This window comes from Neocloeon triangulifer, unplaced genomic scaffold, assembly GCF_031216515.1.
Source record: "Neocloeon triangulifer isolate White Clay Creek 2 clone unplaced genomic scaffold, ASM3121651v1 ptg000012l, whole genome shotgun sequence".
Lineage (NCBI taxonomy): Eukaryota > Metazoa > Arthropoda > Insecta > Ephemeroptera > Baetidae > Neocloeon > Neocloeon triangulifer.
Genome location: NW_026775554.1, coordinates 16,967,540 through 16,984,701, shown reverse-complemented (window position 1 = coordinate 16,984,701; position 17,162 = coordinate 16,967,540). Strand labels below are relative to the sequence as shown.

The 17,162-nt window shown below is 34.7% G+C and overlaps 1 protein-coding gene across 2 annotated transcripts in view; it reads right to left on the bottom strand.

Moving 5' to 3' along the window:
• Window positions 1–785: 785 nt before the first annotated feature.
• The window catches only part of LOC132197249 (probable G-protein coupled receptor B0563.6), a 67,414-nt gene continuing 51,037 nt past the window's right edge, over window positions 786–17,162 (bottom strand). Inside the window, exons 2-6 of one of the 2 annotated variants that reach the window (XM_059620402.1) lie at window positions 12,445–12,594; window positions 7,024–7,313; window positions 4,797–5,039; window positions 3,497–3,794; window positions 786–3,162 (exon numbers count right to left, since the gene is read on the bottom strand). In XM_059620402.1, the coding sequence (XP_059476385.1) occupies window positions 3,041–3,162; window positions 3,497–3,794; window positions 4,797–5,039; window positions 7,024–7,313; window positions 12,445–12,594 (1,103 nt within the window). In that variant the 3' untranslated portion in view covers window positions 786–3,040. Of the gene's footprint in view, window positions 3,163–3,485; window positions 3,795–4,796; window positions 5,040–7,023; window positions 7,314–12,444; window positions 12,595–17,162 lie in introns of both variants that reach the window. The other variant, XM_059620403.1, reaches the window with a different exon arrangement.

Below are 17,162 nucleotides of genomic sequence, written 5' to 3'. Positions count from 1 at the left end.
AGTTTTATACTGTTTGGTTGGCTACGGAGTCATCCTGTAAGCATGCTGCGCCGCATAGCAAGTCGTGGCGGCAGGTGTGGCGCGTCGCGAAGGGGGCATGGGAGGTCAAACAGCGAAAGCCATTCATCGCGCGCCGCCGGAGAGTCAAAAACGCTTTTGAGCGAAAAACAATGAGCGGCACAATGACGTCGCTTTGCTTTCCGGAGCGTTAAATGTCATCCAAAATGCTGAGGGTTACCTTTTTAAATTTCGAGGGCGGAAGAGTTTTGATTCGACTCTTTTTTTACTAAATGCTAAATAAATAATAATAGGCACGAGACTCCTATATATGACGAGAGTCCTTCTAAAGACAAAAGGAGCTTTGTAGCCGTACTCCCGACGTGTTTATTTTTCCTATGAATTTGTTTGTACAAGAGCTGCAACTCAATTTATCACCATACTAGGACGCTATTTTGGTGCCAGTCTTATTATCTGGGGACCATATGGCTCTCGGGCGTTATGAGGTTAAGTCTAAAAATATAAACCGGAGGCTCCGTCCATACTCTTTAATACTTTTTGCTTTGAAGTGGTCTGTCGTGAAATTATCGCTTGGTAAAGTTTATTTTACTCTTGGGGTGATTTAAAAGTTTGAGCCTGAGCCAGGGGTTACCATTGTCTGGCCAATTAATGATAATTAACATTCCTCGGGCGCTAATGACAAATTTTATGACAGACTTGTTGTGACTGAAGGAATTTTGATTAGAAATAAAACACGTCTCACATAATTTTCATGCACAATTATCGGTTTTTATTAATCCAGATTGTTTCAAATTTTAATTAAACAGAGTGGCATTTTTGTTTTACTAATTTGCAGACAGATTTTTTTACTTCCAAATTTAGCATAGCTGTTATTTTCTTCATAAATACCTCTGTAACAGTTAGACAACAATAACAGTGATTAGATTTCGTCGCTACTAAATATTCGGCTACTTTGCACAACTGCATAATTATATATTATGTACGTAGTATAATATATAGATGTATCTTCGTTAAAATTAATTAAAACTTTGGAACCAGCGCGTTGTGTTTATGAAAATTTCAAATCATCACATACAACAGCCTTCTTCACCTTTACAGATTAAAAGTCGCGCACTTTTGGACGCAGTGAGAGAGCGTTTCAGATCCTTTTTCAAGCCGACGCCTCACAAATCTAGCTCACTATAATTCGTTTTGAGAATCACATTTCAATTTTTGCATGCTTCCAATTTGAAATTTGACATTTTGAAAAGCGGAATAAGCACGCTGTAAGCTTTTAGTTTTAATTTTAAATTCTTATCCAATACATAATATATCTAATAGAGCTAAAGTTTTAAAAATTTTGAAAAGTTTTCTAAGCTATGCATCTATAAAAGCGAGAGGTTATACGAATGCAAATTTTAAAGGGTAGAAATTTTAATTAATCAATATTACGCCAATTCTAATAATTTTTTTTTATATCTAATACAAATTTTTTAATTTCTTTCAAGTATTGGAATACTTTTAGGCTGACTTTATACTCCTGCACAATCCTTTCATTCCAAAATTTGAATCGTTGGTTGAAAGTTGAAGTGACATTTTTGATGGTGATGGATTTTGAATTTAGCGAGGCGTATATATTTTGTTTTTAAAATTATCAGTCTTAACTTTTCCCTTTGTTCTCTTTTCCTCAGACTATTTTTAAATATTGTTGCTTTCCAGACGTATAATTTTCACGTGACTATTTTTTTGCCAAAATATAAATTTTGAGAACATGTAAAGCACCGCTTCCTTTTTTTAATTAATCCTCTCTCTCTTTGAGCTTGTGTGACTTCTGTTTTTAAAACATTATAGCGCATTATAGGGTGATTGTGGAAGAACTTAAATAGCTCCACCTCAATAAAACTTTCAAAAAATTAACGTTTTGATGCAATTAAAAAAAATCACCTTTTGAATATTTGATAGAAGAAAAAATTAAATACATTGATCTGATGTAAATTTGGTGAGCTTAAAAATTTCAGTTGAGTAACACGTCTACCAAAGACACTTAGTTATGGACAGATTTCTACAATTAGGAATTTCTCCGTTTCCTCACAAAGCCACCAACATTTGCTTAATATATTTCTCTTTTTGTGATAAATAGTGATGTTTTAAATTGTGAAAGTATCAACAACTCAATGAATCTTGGATTCTCAAACAACTCGTTTTCATGATTTAAAATTGTGTAATTACATTTTTATTTTTACCATTTCATTTCTAGAAGTAATTAAAATTAAATTTCGCGATCAGTTGCATTTATAAATTGTGCATTTCAGTTTTTAGTATACCTCATAAATTATGTCCAGACATTGTTCCCAAAGTGAACACAGACACCGCATTTTTCCAAACAATAAGACACACTTTTTACATATTTATAGCTGTTTCCAATCAGTTTGGGTGAAATGCGTGTGTTTTTTGCATTCTGATTTGCAATAATTTTTAAGTGCTAGTGCCTCTGAGGTAAAATTGAATCGCAAGACTTACAATAAGGAAAGAAGAAAGAACTGTCATGGAAAGGTATGGTTAAAGTAATTTTCTTCTCTTTTCTCATTGCTGTGGTGTACGAAGTTGCAGAATCGAGAGACGAGGCGTAAAAAAAGAAGAAGAAAACGGAGGCAGGTTGGGAAAAGTTCACACAATGGGAAACCAAGTAATAAGAAGAGGAGGAGTCAAAACAAGGGTGGTTCATGCAACATTCTATAGTGAAAATTCCATTACGAAACATGTCATGGGTAGAGTACAATAATGGTTCACATCAACTAATGCAATTCTTCACAGAGCAATTGTGGAAAATATATATAATATCGCATGTTGCAGCATTTTACTTGTGGGAATGTCGTGAAGGTTGCATATTGCAAGTGTTATTGTGTTTGGGCAATAAATGGGGCACTTTTTTGCAGCACTGCTCATCGACGAGAAGCCCATTTTCCACCTCAATTGAGACGGGCACTACGGGCTCGGTTTCTTTGTTCGGGGAAAACTAATTGGAAAACCGACAGGCTCATGCTCAGACGATCACTCGGTCAGCAGAGCTGCCCGCAGGACTGGCACCATCTTTCACGCAGGGAAGAATACCCAAGCAGCCGCAGAAAAGTTTTTGAAACGCACTCGAGGAAGCTTCTTTTGCACCTGACAAAAAAAATTAACAATTAATCAGAATTTAGTTTTTAACTGATTATATGCAAGGCAAGCTTGACTTTGGATAAAATTGGTAAATGCTCAATTTTTCCAATAAAAATCTGTTTATAGGTGAAATTTTTTATTATTCTCATTTAAAAGGTGATTTTAGAATAAAAAATATATTTTGTCCAATTTTTAGATAAATATTTTTGAAATAGATAAATTTACATGTTCTTTCCAAAGCCGAACAAAAGCAATCAAATCATATAAAGGTCAAATTAAAAAAGAAAGTGCAGCACATCAAGACAAAAGTGATCGTCTTTATAGAGTACCTATTAATTACCATTTGCAGCTAAAACTGCTGTCGTAGCTGCTCCTGTAGTGGAGGTTGCGCAGGCGAGGGTGCACGCTCGGGGTGGCGTTGGGGTGGCTGTTGTTTGCTGCGTGATTGGGGGCGAACCCTTGAGGCCTTTGGCGGTGGGTCCGACACCAAGGCCGTTCGCAGGCGCTTTTCCGCCCCACCAAGGCCAGTTGACCGTTCTCAAAAGAGTGCTGCGGAAATCCTCGGAGAAGAGGCAGTAGATGTAGAAGGTCAACGAATAATTGGTAACTTCTAACACATTGGCGATCGCCCTAAATATCTGGAAAATTGATTTTTTTTTCTCAAATTACATTTCTGATATGTAGTGCAAGCATATCATGATAATATTTGCTTTAAAATTTGGGTGGGGTGCAGCTTTTGATATGTAATAAAAATTTAGGCAAATTCAAATTACTCATTAAGAGAGAAAATAATAAGCCATAAACCTACAGCCTACGAAAGTAAATATATTATTCAAATTTAAGTTCTCTTATTATAATTATAATGAGCATAAAGCTTGAAATTGGAAATTATATGTTATATAGAGGGGGAATAGAAAATCTGAGGCAATTATTTTTGTGTACATAAATTAATTTGTATTGAGTTTTACCAAGAAAAGTCAAAAGTATAAAAAATATGATCAAAAAAAAAAATAAAAAAAAAATAAATATAATAATAATTATAAACTGAACGGAATGTAAGTAATTATACTTGTCAAATAAAATAATATTATTATTATATATAATTTAGTAAAAAATGTAAGTAAATTAATTAAATTTAAATTTTTTAGAAAAGAAATAAATTTTATGACTATATATTTTAATAATATATTGTATTTTTAAAATAAAAAATAGTTATCAACTTTTAACATTAAATTTTATTGCATTTTTATAGAATCCTTAAAACTTAAAAGTATATAGGCCAGTGAAATTGCTTTACATTTAATTTCAAAAATAATTTTGTCCTCTACATAAAATTAAATAGTTCTTTATATAATGTGGCATTATTAAATTTCAATAAATTCCAATTAAACGAAATAGATATATAAAGAATTAATATGTTCAACAATTCCTTTGAATGAGCATTTTACTGGAAGAAATGAGAGAAAATTTCTCATCAAAGAAGAGACGCATTGGAATACAACATTATAATCATCCTTTGTTGGAGAAAATTGCGCCGCATCTTCAACGAGTGGAAAAGACAAGCGTAATTAAAAGCATCTTTCTCAGCGAGCAAACTGTGTTGTGCTCTCGCATTCATACACACAGACAGCAACAATTACCTGGTAGTTGTAAGAGCTGAGATTGCGCTCAGAGAGGGTGACGTTGAGGATCACCATGGGCGAGACGCAGGCGAAGAAAAGCAGCGACGTTGAGCCGAGCAAGAGCGCCAGTCGCTTTTCCTCGGCGTACTGTCTGCACGATTCCAGCAACGCGCCTCGTCTTTTCCGTCGTCGGGCGCACGACCGCCGGTACACAATTAAAATGCGAGCGTTGAGCCCTGCGAGCAGAATCGTTGGTCCCACCTGCAAACGCGGAAATCCAATTAACTTGCTTACTTTCGCACTAGTACCTGCCTAATGACCTAGAAAGTCGCGGGGGGACAAATGCGAAGCAAGGAGGAAAACTCAATTATCATTGCGTACCAAGAGACTGGTGCTTATGGAAATTCAAACTAGTTTTGTAATTGGAAGCAGTTTTGAAAGCTTGGAAATTTTTCACGCAAAACGTTTTAATAGACGAATTTGCTTGTATTGCACTAACGTATACTATAACTTACAATATTCAGTTCATGTAATAAAACTGGAATTTGATACTATAGTTAGAAGCAGGTTAGGTTAGAAGCGTATATAAATCTATGTTTCTGGAACGAAAAGTAAATAGACCAAACCTTTAATTTTCTCTAATAGAGTGCGTTTTAGATCCAAAACTATCAAGTTGCTAGAAAAATGAAAAAATATTTTGCATGTTGGAATAAAGTCATGTACAATTTATACTTTATAATATGATTTTTGTTGATATTCAGAATTGGGCACTTCATCTTTTCCACTTTATTAAACGAAAAAAACAGCTCGGTTCCCATATTTTAAAATCATAGAGAAATTCAATTATAAAAAAATAGGTAACATGAAAAATTGCTCAAATTTTTAAAATAATTTTATCAATACCAGCAAAAAACTGACCTTTTTTAACATTGTATTTATGTTGTACAGTTTTATAGTTATTATCCTTCGTTAAGTTCTTCCCAATTAAATTGAGTTCAAAGTTGGAACCAGCCATCTAGCCGATAACTGTGTTTTTTTCAATTTCATATAACAAGAAAAGTTGAGTTTTTTTATTGATATATCTCGAGAAAAATACTTTCTTAAGCACAGTTTTCTTTTTAATTTCAGAATAATTAAAATAAATGATATTGAAAACTCACAATCAGTGATGATGATCATGAAATGAATATCGTTATTTTAGCGAGGGACTGCCGCTAAGGAAATATTTAGACTTTTTTGGTCCTTATCAGGCTTTGGTTTATACAGAGGGTACATAAACAGAGAATCTGTGAGTCCATAAATAAACAAAGCATCTCTCTCCAACCCCCCTTTTTTTCTTATCAATAATTCTGTCATGCTTGGATGCATCTCGCACGAGCTGTGTGTTTTTTCACAAAAGGGAATATAATATATTTTTCTTGACACTAGGCCGGCCCAGCTTATCAGAATGGCTATTCAAAAAGCAATTCGAGCTGGGTATAGAGGAGCATATTATGTTCGATATTGTATGAATTTATAATGTATGCTGATCAGTAAGTGGCGTGCTCCTTGCTTACAAGTGCGCCTCCAAGCTAAAGTTGTTGTATGTGAGGGATATTTGCATGCAACCTCAACGGGATAAACTTTGTACACCGAATCAAATAACAAAATAGCAACTGTAAACTTTGCCTTGCCGCGTTCAATCAAACTTTGATCATTAAGCAAGCAGCGCCTATTTGCATAGGATTAACCAGAAATATCTGTTTTAATCAAAATTAAATTCAAGTGAGGTACACATTCAATTAGGTTGTGTGTACAACATGTCTGTGCAGGACTAGTTTTGGTAAAAATGAATTTATTTCACAAGAAATGAAACTATTCGTGTCTGGGTATGGCAGAAAATTTAGACATGTTTGAATGTATAAAAAGCTAATTTCAGTTTTGAACTTTTGAATGAAATGAATACAAAATGTAGTTCACTTCTCAAACATTCAAAAGCTACTCAACTTTCACGTATAGTTAGAGTTACAAGCGCATTCATTTATTTATATTACGAATAAAATTGATTTCTAATCAAGCCTTTAATGTACTTCAAAGATTAAACTATATGGAAAAAACCCAATCAAACTTTTTAGGGAAAATTTTGATTAGCTTGCTTGATTTTGAATTTAAAAAAAATCATAAAAATAATATTTTTAAATCTCTGTGCTTCCATCTAATTGTTTTTCAATCAATTTGATACTTATTTTATTTTAATTTTACTAACCTTGAAAATTATCTCCAGGGCAATTTTGTAGATCGAATAAAACGCCGAGTGAAGAAATCTAATGTTGTCCCTTCGCTGGAAAACGACGGTCATTTCGCCTTCAGGACCGTATGGTGCGCCGCACCTGGTCAGGTGAGTGCGAAACGCATTGGGGAGGTAAAGGAGGAAGGTGAGCACCGGAATCAGGGCCACCGCTGTGCGAGCCCTGTGCGGGGAGGAACCGCCGTTTAACTGGCAAACTGCGGCGTAACGCTCGATAGTAAGGGCGAGCAGCATCAGCACTCCAACTCCTGAAATGAAATAAAGCAAAAGTTTAATATTTTTTGTGAGCCAAAAAACTAAAAATAAAAAAATAAAAAATGTTCTTAAAAGTATTAATTTATTGCACAAAATTATTTGATCACAAGGATAACAATTCAATGAAAAAAGGATAAAAACATGTCTTTGTTGATTTATGTCTGATCTGGAAATGATTATAGAAATGGCAGTTTATATTTATAAATATCATGTTTATTTAAATTAAATAAATCCACGGACTAAAAATAATTAATGTCAATAAATTGTACCTGGAAAGAAACACTTAAAAACTGATGTTTTTTTTAATAATTATATAATTTATTTTTAATATTTTTGGTACCCACTGCACCTCTTTCCAACAAAATCTTTGGTAAAAAAATCAAATATAAGAAGTTTTTTTTAGCTAGCTCATCTTTTTTAAAATTGATATTTTTTTTATGAAAATTTAAGGACTAGCTCTAGCAAGTCTAGCAAGAAAAAAGGTTCATGGAAAAATTACGTAGAGAGTGAATGGAAAGAATAAATTTATAAGACAGAAACATATTTTCATTGTTGTTGAAAGTGACAGCTCGCAATAAATTCTGGAGAGCAGTGTGTTTACTTTGGACAAATGGTTCTTCATACAGATCAACACACATTCCCAAGCGCAGTCACAAACGGTCCGTGCATTTATTTCATATTGAATTTTTCTTTCTTGAGTTACGCCCTCGAGATTCGCCATCTCTTTATTGATTTTGCCCTCATAGTTGATGAAAGAAAAACAAAGAATAAAAATGAGCAAAGTTTGCGGTCTGATAGCCCCTCAGCTGCTGCTGGCAAGGGATTTGCAGCGGCTCCAGGCAGCTCTATTTCACGCATTATTTCATGTCTCCTTCAGTCGAGGGACCATGTAAAGTACTTCAAATTATTGCACTGCCGCAGAGCAAAAGAAACGATCGGACACACAAAAAATTCTTCTCGCCAGACCAGTTTTATTGCCTTGTAAGAATGTGCGTAGAAGAAACAGCATCACCCAAATTTATCTCATTCAATGACTCGTGAAAAGAAAAATCGCAATATTATTGTGCTCGTGGAGAGAAAAAAACCCGAAAAAACTAATCCAAAGAACGATTTAAATAAAATACGCAATAAAACTCTCAAGCACCACTATTATTGCAAAATTTCCGTTCTGCAAATGAGATTAGCGGAGGAAAACCAGATTCACAAAGAATTCATTGTTTCTTTCTCAGGAATTCGTGAACAATAGCAAAAGTTTTTACTGGCTATTTGCAGATGTGTGGGAGGGTTGCTTAAACGAAACAAAGCTCTCAGCTCCGGCAGGTGGATTTAATTAAATTCCACGAATTTAAATTTCAGAGCCGGATTAAGGGAGAATTGCCCACAAGGGCGTTGTCGAAATTAATAACGCAAAAATCTCGTGCGCATTTAAATGATTTTTAATGTTTAATTATTCGAGCGAAATAAAAGCAGGGTAGTTTTTACGCCATGTGCTACTCTCAGATAACACAAAACAAAATTCATTTCGCACATTTAATGATTAGAGTGTAATTTTCACGAACATATTCGCGTGTGAAGTTTATCATGCGCGAAATGCTATTCATGGGTTTTAACGCGTGCGAGCGGTGGCAGAAATAACACGCGCTTTACTTTCTATGTACTTAACCGTGGCAATATTTTTGCTTTCATGTTCGTGTGTAAGGGGATAAATATGAAATGACGGTCGGGTTATTATTGCGCTGCATCATCTGCAATGTGGTGTGTGTATTTTATTTAATATAAAAATAATACACATGCAGAGGTAAAGAGAGCGAGCGAATTTCATACAATAAATGCACGATCCGAGTTGGGGCAAAACGAGCCATACTATGGAGTTGGTATGCAAATCAGTTTGACCGAGAGAGATATAGACCAGCAATGTTTCACTGCACGACCTCTTTCTCATGACTCTTTTGAACGCATTAGCATGAAAAAGTGGCAAGCATTCCATTCAATTATATATGCAAAAAAGTGCATTTTGCCGGAGAAAAGCGCAGTCGAATGAGGAAAAGTAAAAGACCTTTGGCATAATAATAAGGCTCTTTGAAGAGGTAGAACCGCATTTATCCATTAATCTACTGTAAAAAATGTTCACTTTTATGGGAAAACCCGTATTTCCTTCTTTTACATTATTTCTGATTGTAAAAAGGTTGATAATCTTAATTTAACAATTATTTTGACATACTTCCGTGTGATTCTTTCTGTTTTCACATTCCATGCCCCTAGTTGAAGTTAGCGATTTGAGATTTTTAATTAAGTCTTTCATATCATGAAAAAAATTCATGATTTTTTTTATATGAAATGTGGCAAAAAGCGTTTGAAATGTGTCATAATAAACAAACAACTGTTTGCTGTTCTTTTTGCTGTAATGCAATTTTTTTTTATTTATTTAACACAGGAAAATTAATTGGATTATGTTTATCTATGCTGGCAATGCCATGAAATAACCGTACTGCAGCACGACGGAGTGATTTGTGAAGCAAAATTAATCCCACTGAACAAACATATTTGGAAATCCAATACATCATCAATCTCCGTCGCCAGAACAGCCACCCTTTGTCATTGAGCGCAAAACAACCCCACTAATGCATATTCATGACCTCATAATTTTTCTGCCTGCTCAGCACTATTCGGATGATTTTCCGATGCATTTTCTCACCGTTTGATGTCCTTGTCATTTTCCATCGAGCGTTACATAATAGCCTATCGCGTTCTCAAAGCACCACCTTGTCAGCAGCATCAACGGATCGGCAATATCTCGTGACACAAAGCATGAATGCTCGTCATGTCCCGCTGTGTGGATGATGCGAGGATACATCATCATTAATTTCATTGCGAGCATTGTGTGTCTACAAAAGATTTTTCTCCCATCTCGTTGGTCCTCTCGTCGTAAAAAAAGGAGAGAAAGCTGCTGTTATTTGGTGGGTAGGCAACCTGCCGGACGCGCCTTCCACCCCGGTTGCATAAACAGACGCTGAAAGGCGTTATTCTTTTCTTTCGTTTTTGCTCTCAGCTGCTCTCGGGAACAAAAAAGGCTGGAGCGAAAATATTATCGCAACATCAGGTGCGATTTCTCATGGCCCGGCAAAAAGAGGCGGCCAACTTGGCTAATTCATTCTAAGCTTATCTCGCCTCTGCAGCCAAATAAGAAAAGCAAAAAGGCGTTCCATAGCGGAAGGCAGGAGACTAGGGCCCAAGAGATTATTTATCTGGCACTGCAGAGGTAATATAATAGCTGAGAAGGAAGCAAGCTTCTGAGTAAGACAAAATGTTTCAACCAGAGTTTAAGAAGTAATTACCTTCTGCAAGTTAGATCGGAAAAGTAAGCAATGTTTAAATAAAAAAATTCTAAAATATAATCTTCTTATAGAGAACAATTTCCGCTTGAAAAATTAGATTAAATAATATTAAAAAATATATATGTTATCTTAAAATTTTATAACAATCCTTGAAAACACGATTTATTACTAAAATGCAGGTCTGATATTAATGAGTTATCTTTTTAAATATTAATAGAAATAAAAAAATTAAGGTTGATCAAATAGGTCGGAATAATTAATATGATAAAGCAAATTTAAACGTCATTGCAACTGTTTCATATTAAAATTTATGCAGTTAGAATGCAATTTATTAAGAAATACAAAAAGTTTTAAATAGTAAAAACATTTGTTAATATTCTTATAGAGCTTATTTTTCATTTTAATGATTAATTAATATTTTATGTAAATTTTCTATTTTAATTTTTTTCTGAAGTTTTTAGCTTTAAAATAAATTCTTTGCTTTTAATTTAAAATAATTTACAATTTTACAAAACTATAAATAATAAAACATGCTATCAGAGGAAATTAAGAGTAAGCAAGGTCTGTAATCTTCATGGATTCTTCCTAGGAATTGTTTATACCGTTCTGCAATAATTATTAGATTACCTCCATTAATCAATAATTTTATAACTTCATAGGATTATTCCATCAGAAGGTAGAGGGAAAAATGAAAACTTGTTTCCATATCAGGGGGTTAATATTCATCAAGCAATCAGATCTCCAGTGAATTCGTCAATATTGGATTATTTCCAGTCCAGCGCCGAGTCCTTGATAGAGTTAAAAAAACGATCCACTTTTCCTCCCAGCACGATCCTAGTTTCCTCCCCACGGAGAGATTTTTCCTTGACACGTGTATATTGATGGCAGTTTGCTTCGGAATCGGCATGCACTTTGTCGCTTTCCATAGGTATGAAGAAGCACCGTTGGTTTCAGTTTTATTTGCTCCACTCGAACGTGATTGCCAGCATGTAATAGTAAAGTAGCTCGCTAGAGTGTAACCCAACGCGCCACTTCATCACATCATGCATCATTATGTTCTATTTTGCAGGCGTAACCTCAGCGCGGACATTATCGAGTTACGAGCGCTTTTGTTTGCGCAATGGGGAAAAAGTAATGGCGAGATGATTTGTTTTTGTCAACAGCAAAACGAGTCCCGTGCACGTGTGATATTTTCGCACAAAATACGTTACAAAAAGATATTAATTGCACAGCCAATGGCCAATGTGAACACGGGTATGTCAAGTTGTTTTCAAAATAGGCTCGGTCACTGACATATTTTTTTTTTTAACCTGTCGGTGTTTTGCACAAGTTTAAAACTATCAACTATCACTTATGCAGGTGTTAAAAAAATAAAGATGGAATAAATAATGGACTTTTAAATGATAAAATAATTATTAATGGAGACTAAATAACAGAGGCCCAATGTTTGGAGGGAAAAAAACTAAAATTAATTAATAAAAGTTTTTAATGCTAGATATTTTATACATTCGTTTCTCACTAACTGATCTCAATTTCTGTTAATGAGGACAGGGGCGCGAGTCTAGCCTAATTTACAACATTTTTTTTCTTAAGAAAAGGAAAGTCCAAACTCACGTCCGTCCATGGAACGTTGTTTGTTTTTTTTCCCCAGAGACGGAATGCGTGCGTATGTTTATGCGACCTTGTTTCATAAATTATTTGGTGTAGTCTGTCCGTTGTTGTAAGTGTTTATCTTTGGCGGCGGAAATGCAAATAAATTCACATGTGTGTGTGTTTTCTGTTTACTCACCTAAGCAGGCGTTGCCGAGAAAGAGTTCAAGGTGAGCGTGGTAGAAGGCTTGCGGCAGACTACTCCACTGACCTGCCTCACGACGGCTCACAACACGCAAACCAAAGGGGATGGCGAACAGAATCGCGAGCAGGGATGCGGCCGCGTAGCCTGAAACAGTGCCAACGAAATTTGATTAGCATCGTGCAGTAAAAAGAGACACAACTTGGATTTGTGTGACATGCTTGAAGAGATGATCTTGGCAACAATAAAAAAATGCGGAACTTTAGGACTCAAGGAATATGTGGCTAAAAAACGCTGGAGCTACATTTTCTACATTTTGCAGATTGGAATTTTTTAATGTTTTGAATCAAAGTTTTTATATATATGGTTTTTTGAAGTGTTGCAGAACAAAAAAGATATGTAAAAAATTCTTTTGCTGAGATTCAATTGCTTTCAATTTCTTAACAGTTTCTCATGGCACAATTTTCCAAGTTTCGTATTATTTACTGTGGCAGTTAAATTATGACGAGATCAATCAGATTAAAAATTCCAAAATAATTAGCAAATCATATAGTAAACAGTTTTAGAATCAAAATACAAAATATATAAGAAAAAGAAAATATTTAAATTAATTTTATTATGGAAGGTAAAATGAAATGTGATTAATCAGATTAAAAAAATAATAATAAAGCTCACAAGCTGCTAGAGCACCGAGTTCTTACAAAAATTGATTTACATATATCTACTTTACAATCTGAAAGATAATAGATGTTTGCATTCTATATAATAACCTCCAATTTAAAGTCTACAACGTTTGTATAAAAAAAATTGCAGATAACCCACAATTTTACATAAAATGTGTTCCATACAATTGATAAAAATTAAATTTTTTTTTTCAATTTTTTAAAAAAAAGTTAAAAAGTACAATAATAAATTCATTTTCTAATAATATCGTCGATGGCAAGAAATCTGCCGCGAGTTGTGATATCAAGTGCAACTAATAATTCACAAGCATCGAATGAGACAGTTTCTTTAGCATAGAAAGAGGGTAATAAATAATTGCTTCAACTACTCAGTAAACAGATAGACGTGCATGCTGCCCATTCAATCGATGGCCTTTATTTATTTGTCTCGCCATTCCCCCGTCGCAATTCGTCCATTCATTACTTCTTAGCTGCAAAAACGACCAGCTGGCTAATAAATCACTGCGAGAGAAGCGAAAAGCTTCAATAGCTACTGCAGCCTTGGGAGAAGTGAAATCGCACAAAGTGACCCAATTTGCGCCGGAAACCAGCGATATTCATGCAGAGATTATGAAAAGACCGGAACGTCAACACGCGCGTGCCGATAGCGAAAAAGAAATGCACTTATGCAAAAACAGTCTTTCTCTCGCTCAACCGCGTCCGTGGAATATATTTTTCTTGAGGGAAAATTGGAGCCTTCGTGGCTTGCATATCAACTAATGCTCAAGTACGTATCCGCCACAGATAAAACGGACGCGCAGAGGACGGTTTGCTTTCACCGATTTTATGTGAGTCGCATCAAGAACTGCTGCTCTCGGAAGGCTCCTAAGCTTTTCTCGGAAAATCAGAGGCAGTTGCTGATTTTGTCAGCATTGTTTGGACTTCTTTCGATTTGCTCTTGACAGACGTTTTCCGAGGAAGAAACTTAAAAGTCTGTTACGTTTTTAGCCTCAAGCGAAACATCGCTACTTTTTACTCACATTTTCCTTTTTTCCGTCGGAAAATAACGATGCGCTAAATTTGTAATGTAATACTAATACCTTTTTTATTCCTTTGATGTAAACTAATACACAGAGCTAAAAAAGCTGCTGTATGATATGGATATAGGAAGCAAATGTATTTTTAGGAACTTTGGTATTATTTATATAAGAGGTTTTTTAATGCTCATCTAGTTTTTTTTTCATCAGTGTGAATACTATTTAATCAGTCTGCCCGTTTTAAATTATTTTTTAGAGTCCGATGATTCAAGATTGCTCAGTGGAGTTTTTTTCTGGCCAAAAACGGTTGGTTACATTTATGTTGTAAATAGGCCATACAATTTTTCCTATTTATTATTTATATCTTCAAATTTAATGTATCTTTTTTTATAAATCCAAATTTTTTGTATCAACTTTATAGAGATCGATCAGCAAACTTTTAGAATTTTCATAATCAAACAAATAAAATACATTTATGAACACATTTTTATTATTCTGCTTAAATTTTGCGCATTTGATGATTTTGGACGCGTCTGCAAAACTCAGGGAAGAAATTCGATCAACTAGGATTTGCAAGTCTAATTTGCGCATAAATTTATCCAATCTAATCCTTTCAGTACCATAAATTTGAATGACTTCGTTTACAAGCATTAAAGCGTCACTCGCGATTTCTGGCAGTAACAGCTGCGTCATAAATAACCAAAAAGCTTTGCAAGCAAGAAAAGTGCCCAGCACACGTGGAAGAAAAATGAAATTGCGGACCCTAGAATTTCACAACATCATATTTCACGAGTACGGCTCTCACATTATCCCCTTGAAAATTCAGGAGCAAAAACGGGGCCCGAAAGAACAGTACGTGAATCAAATATATACAAATTTACGAGCAACAGCTGTGCTGGTCTCTTTCATTTAACGTTCGCAGCAAAAAGCCCTCGAGGAAGGATAATGAACACGTTCGCCGCACAGCAGACTGTACTAATCCGCTGTTGTGTGTTTACCTTCCTTGCACGGCTCAAGACGATAAAGGTAATTCGCTTCCAGTCGAGTGCGTGCACCAGATCGATTACCACCGCGCAATGCAGCTTCCACATTAATTTGTCGTCATTTATTTACATCACATGCACGCGAGCTTCATTCTCGTTCATTATCCTATCTCTTCTCTCTCTGGAAACATTTTTACTCAAGAGGATTTCAACCTTGCATTTTTCATAGTCTAATCTACGTTGTAAAAACAGTATCCGATGCAGTCATTAATCAATGTTGATGAGAAAACGGTCTCACTGGATTTTACAGCTTAATCCGATTACTTGCATAAAACTTTTGCGAAATTCAAATGCAATTCACCCGATTTTAATTCCTTCAAAAATATATTTACTCTATAAGGATTTAATTAACATATTCACAATTTTTTTCCTTCAAATTTTAAGAAGAGTTAAAAAGCCATCCGCGATTGTTCACAACAAAATGAAAAAAATGAATGATAGGATTGAGGGATGTTTTATTGTACACACGAAAAATAGTGAAGTGAATATTTTATAACGATGTTCTTCATTTACATAATACGCGATGAATTTTATTAGTATTATGATAAACTGTAACATAGTTTTACATACAGTCTTAGGATAGGATCAACCAAGTTTTTTAATCCTCATAGTTAGAATTGAGACATGTTTGTAATAATTAATGAAATTATATCCTATTCTCAATATACATATTATCTTATATGTGAAGACGACGAAAATTCTGCATATGAAAGTAGCAGTGTTTACATCATATCAAATGAAATTATCACTTCACAACATACCTTATTTAATTTTTTTATTAAAAAAAAAAAACATACAAAACTGTTTAAGTATTATTTATGGTTGATTTTAAAATGAGATTTTTTTGTTTTAAATGAAAATAAAAACGGAATAAGCAAAAAAATGAATATATGTTAACAAATAATATTAAAATATCTAAAGTTAATTAATCTTAAAATTTTTGTTATAGCAATAATACATTTTTAATAATGCTATTTTAATTTTGAATACTATTTAAGCAAGGTGCTCCCGTAAAGGAAAGTGATTCCTTGTTGATGTCATTTGAATCTGCTGTAGTTTCTTATGCAAATTTTCAAAAAAATTGAAGGAGGGGGTGCTTCGTGAGTCTGAAATATATAGTGGCAGTCTTAGGAGTATTCATGAATTTTTTTATATCGGAACAGAAAATTCCTTCATATCAATGCAAAAACCCAATAAAACGCAGAAAACGGCACTTTGGTCGTTAAACATCTCGACGCTACAGCATATTGCCCATCGGGAGAGTTGCAGCCGGGAGAAATTAGCGGCGACTGGGGCAATTTGCATTGGCGAGCTTTTTACACTCGCAGCCATACTCACGGACAGACCGTTTCAATTTGCGAGACCATTTGGCTTGTACGTGCATTTATACTTGCCCTTTTTGCCACTCGCTCGTGGACATTAAAATGCGTGCACAATTTTATTCTAATATAAGTGGAGCACCTCTATATAAAAAATATATTGATCTGCCGACGGCGAAAATGGAAACGTGCCACCGGATAAAATATTTGCCTTGCAAAGTGGCAGCCTGCGTGTGTTGTAATTACATCTTCGCCGAAATAAAAACGGCGTTCAAAAGGCAATAAATTTGGCGACTGCCGCTCCACTTATTGTTTACCGCCGGCTGTTGCTAATGTTTGCCCAAATTGTTAGTGTCGGCGGCGTCGACGGAGGGCCATGAATTCAAGAGCAGGACACCAAAGGGGTGTGTTTCGCATTGACCTAATTGATCTGTCGCTTTGTTTCGGTCTGCACTAGTTGGTGTGCTTTAATCAAAACAAGGAAAATTACAAAAGTGTAATTAATTTATTAAAATACTTAAGTAAAAAGTTTTAAATTTGTTATTTAAATAAATTAAGCAACTAAAGATACAATTGGAAAATAAAACATTTATAATTATATCATGAGAAAAATGAACAAGAATCTCATGATAAAATTGGAGAAAATAATGCACT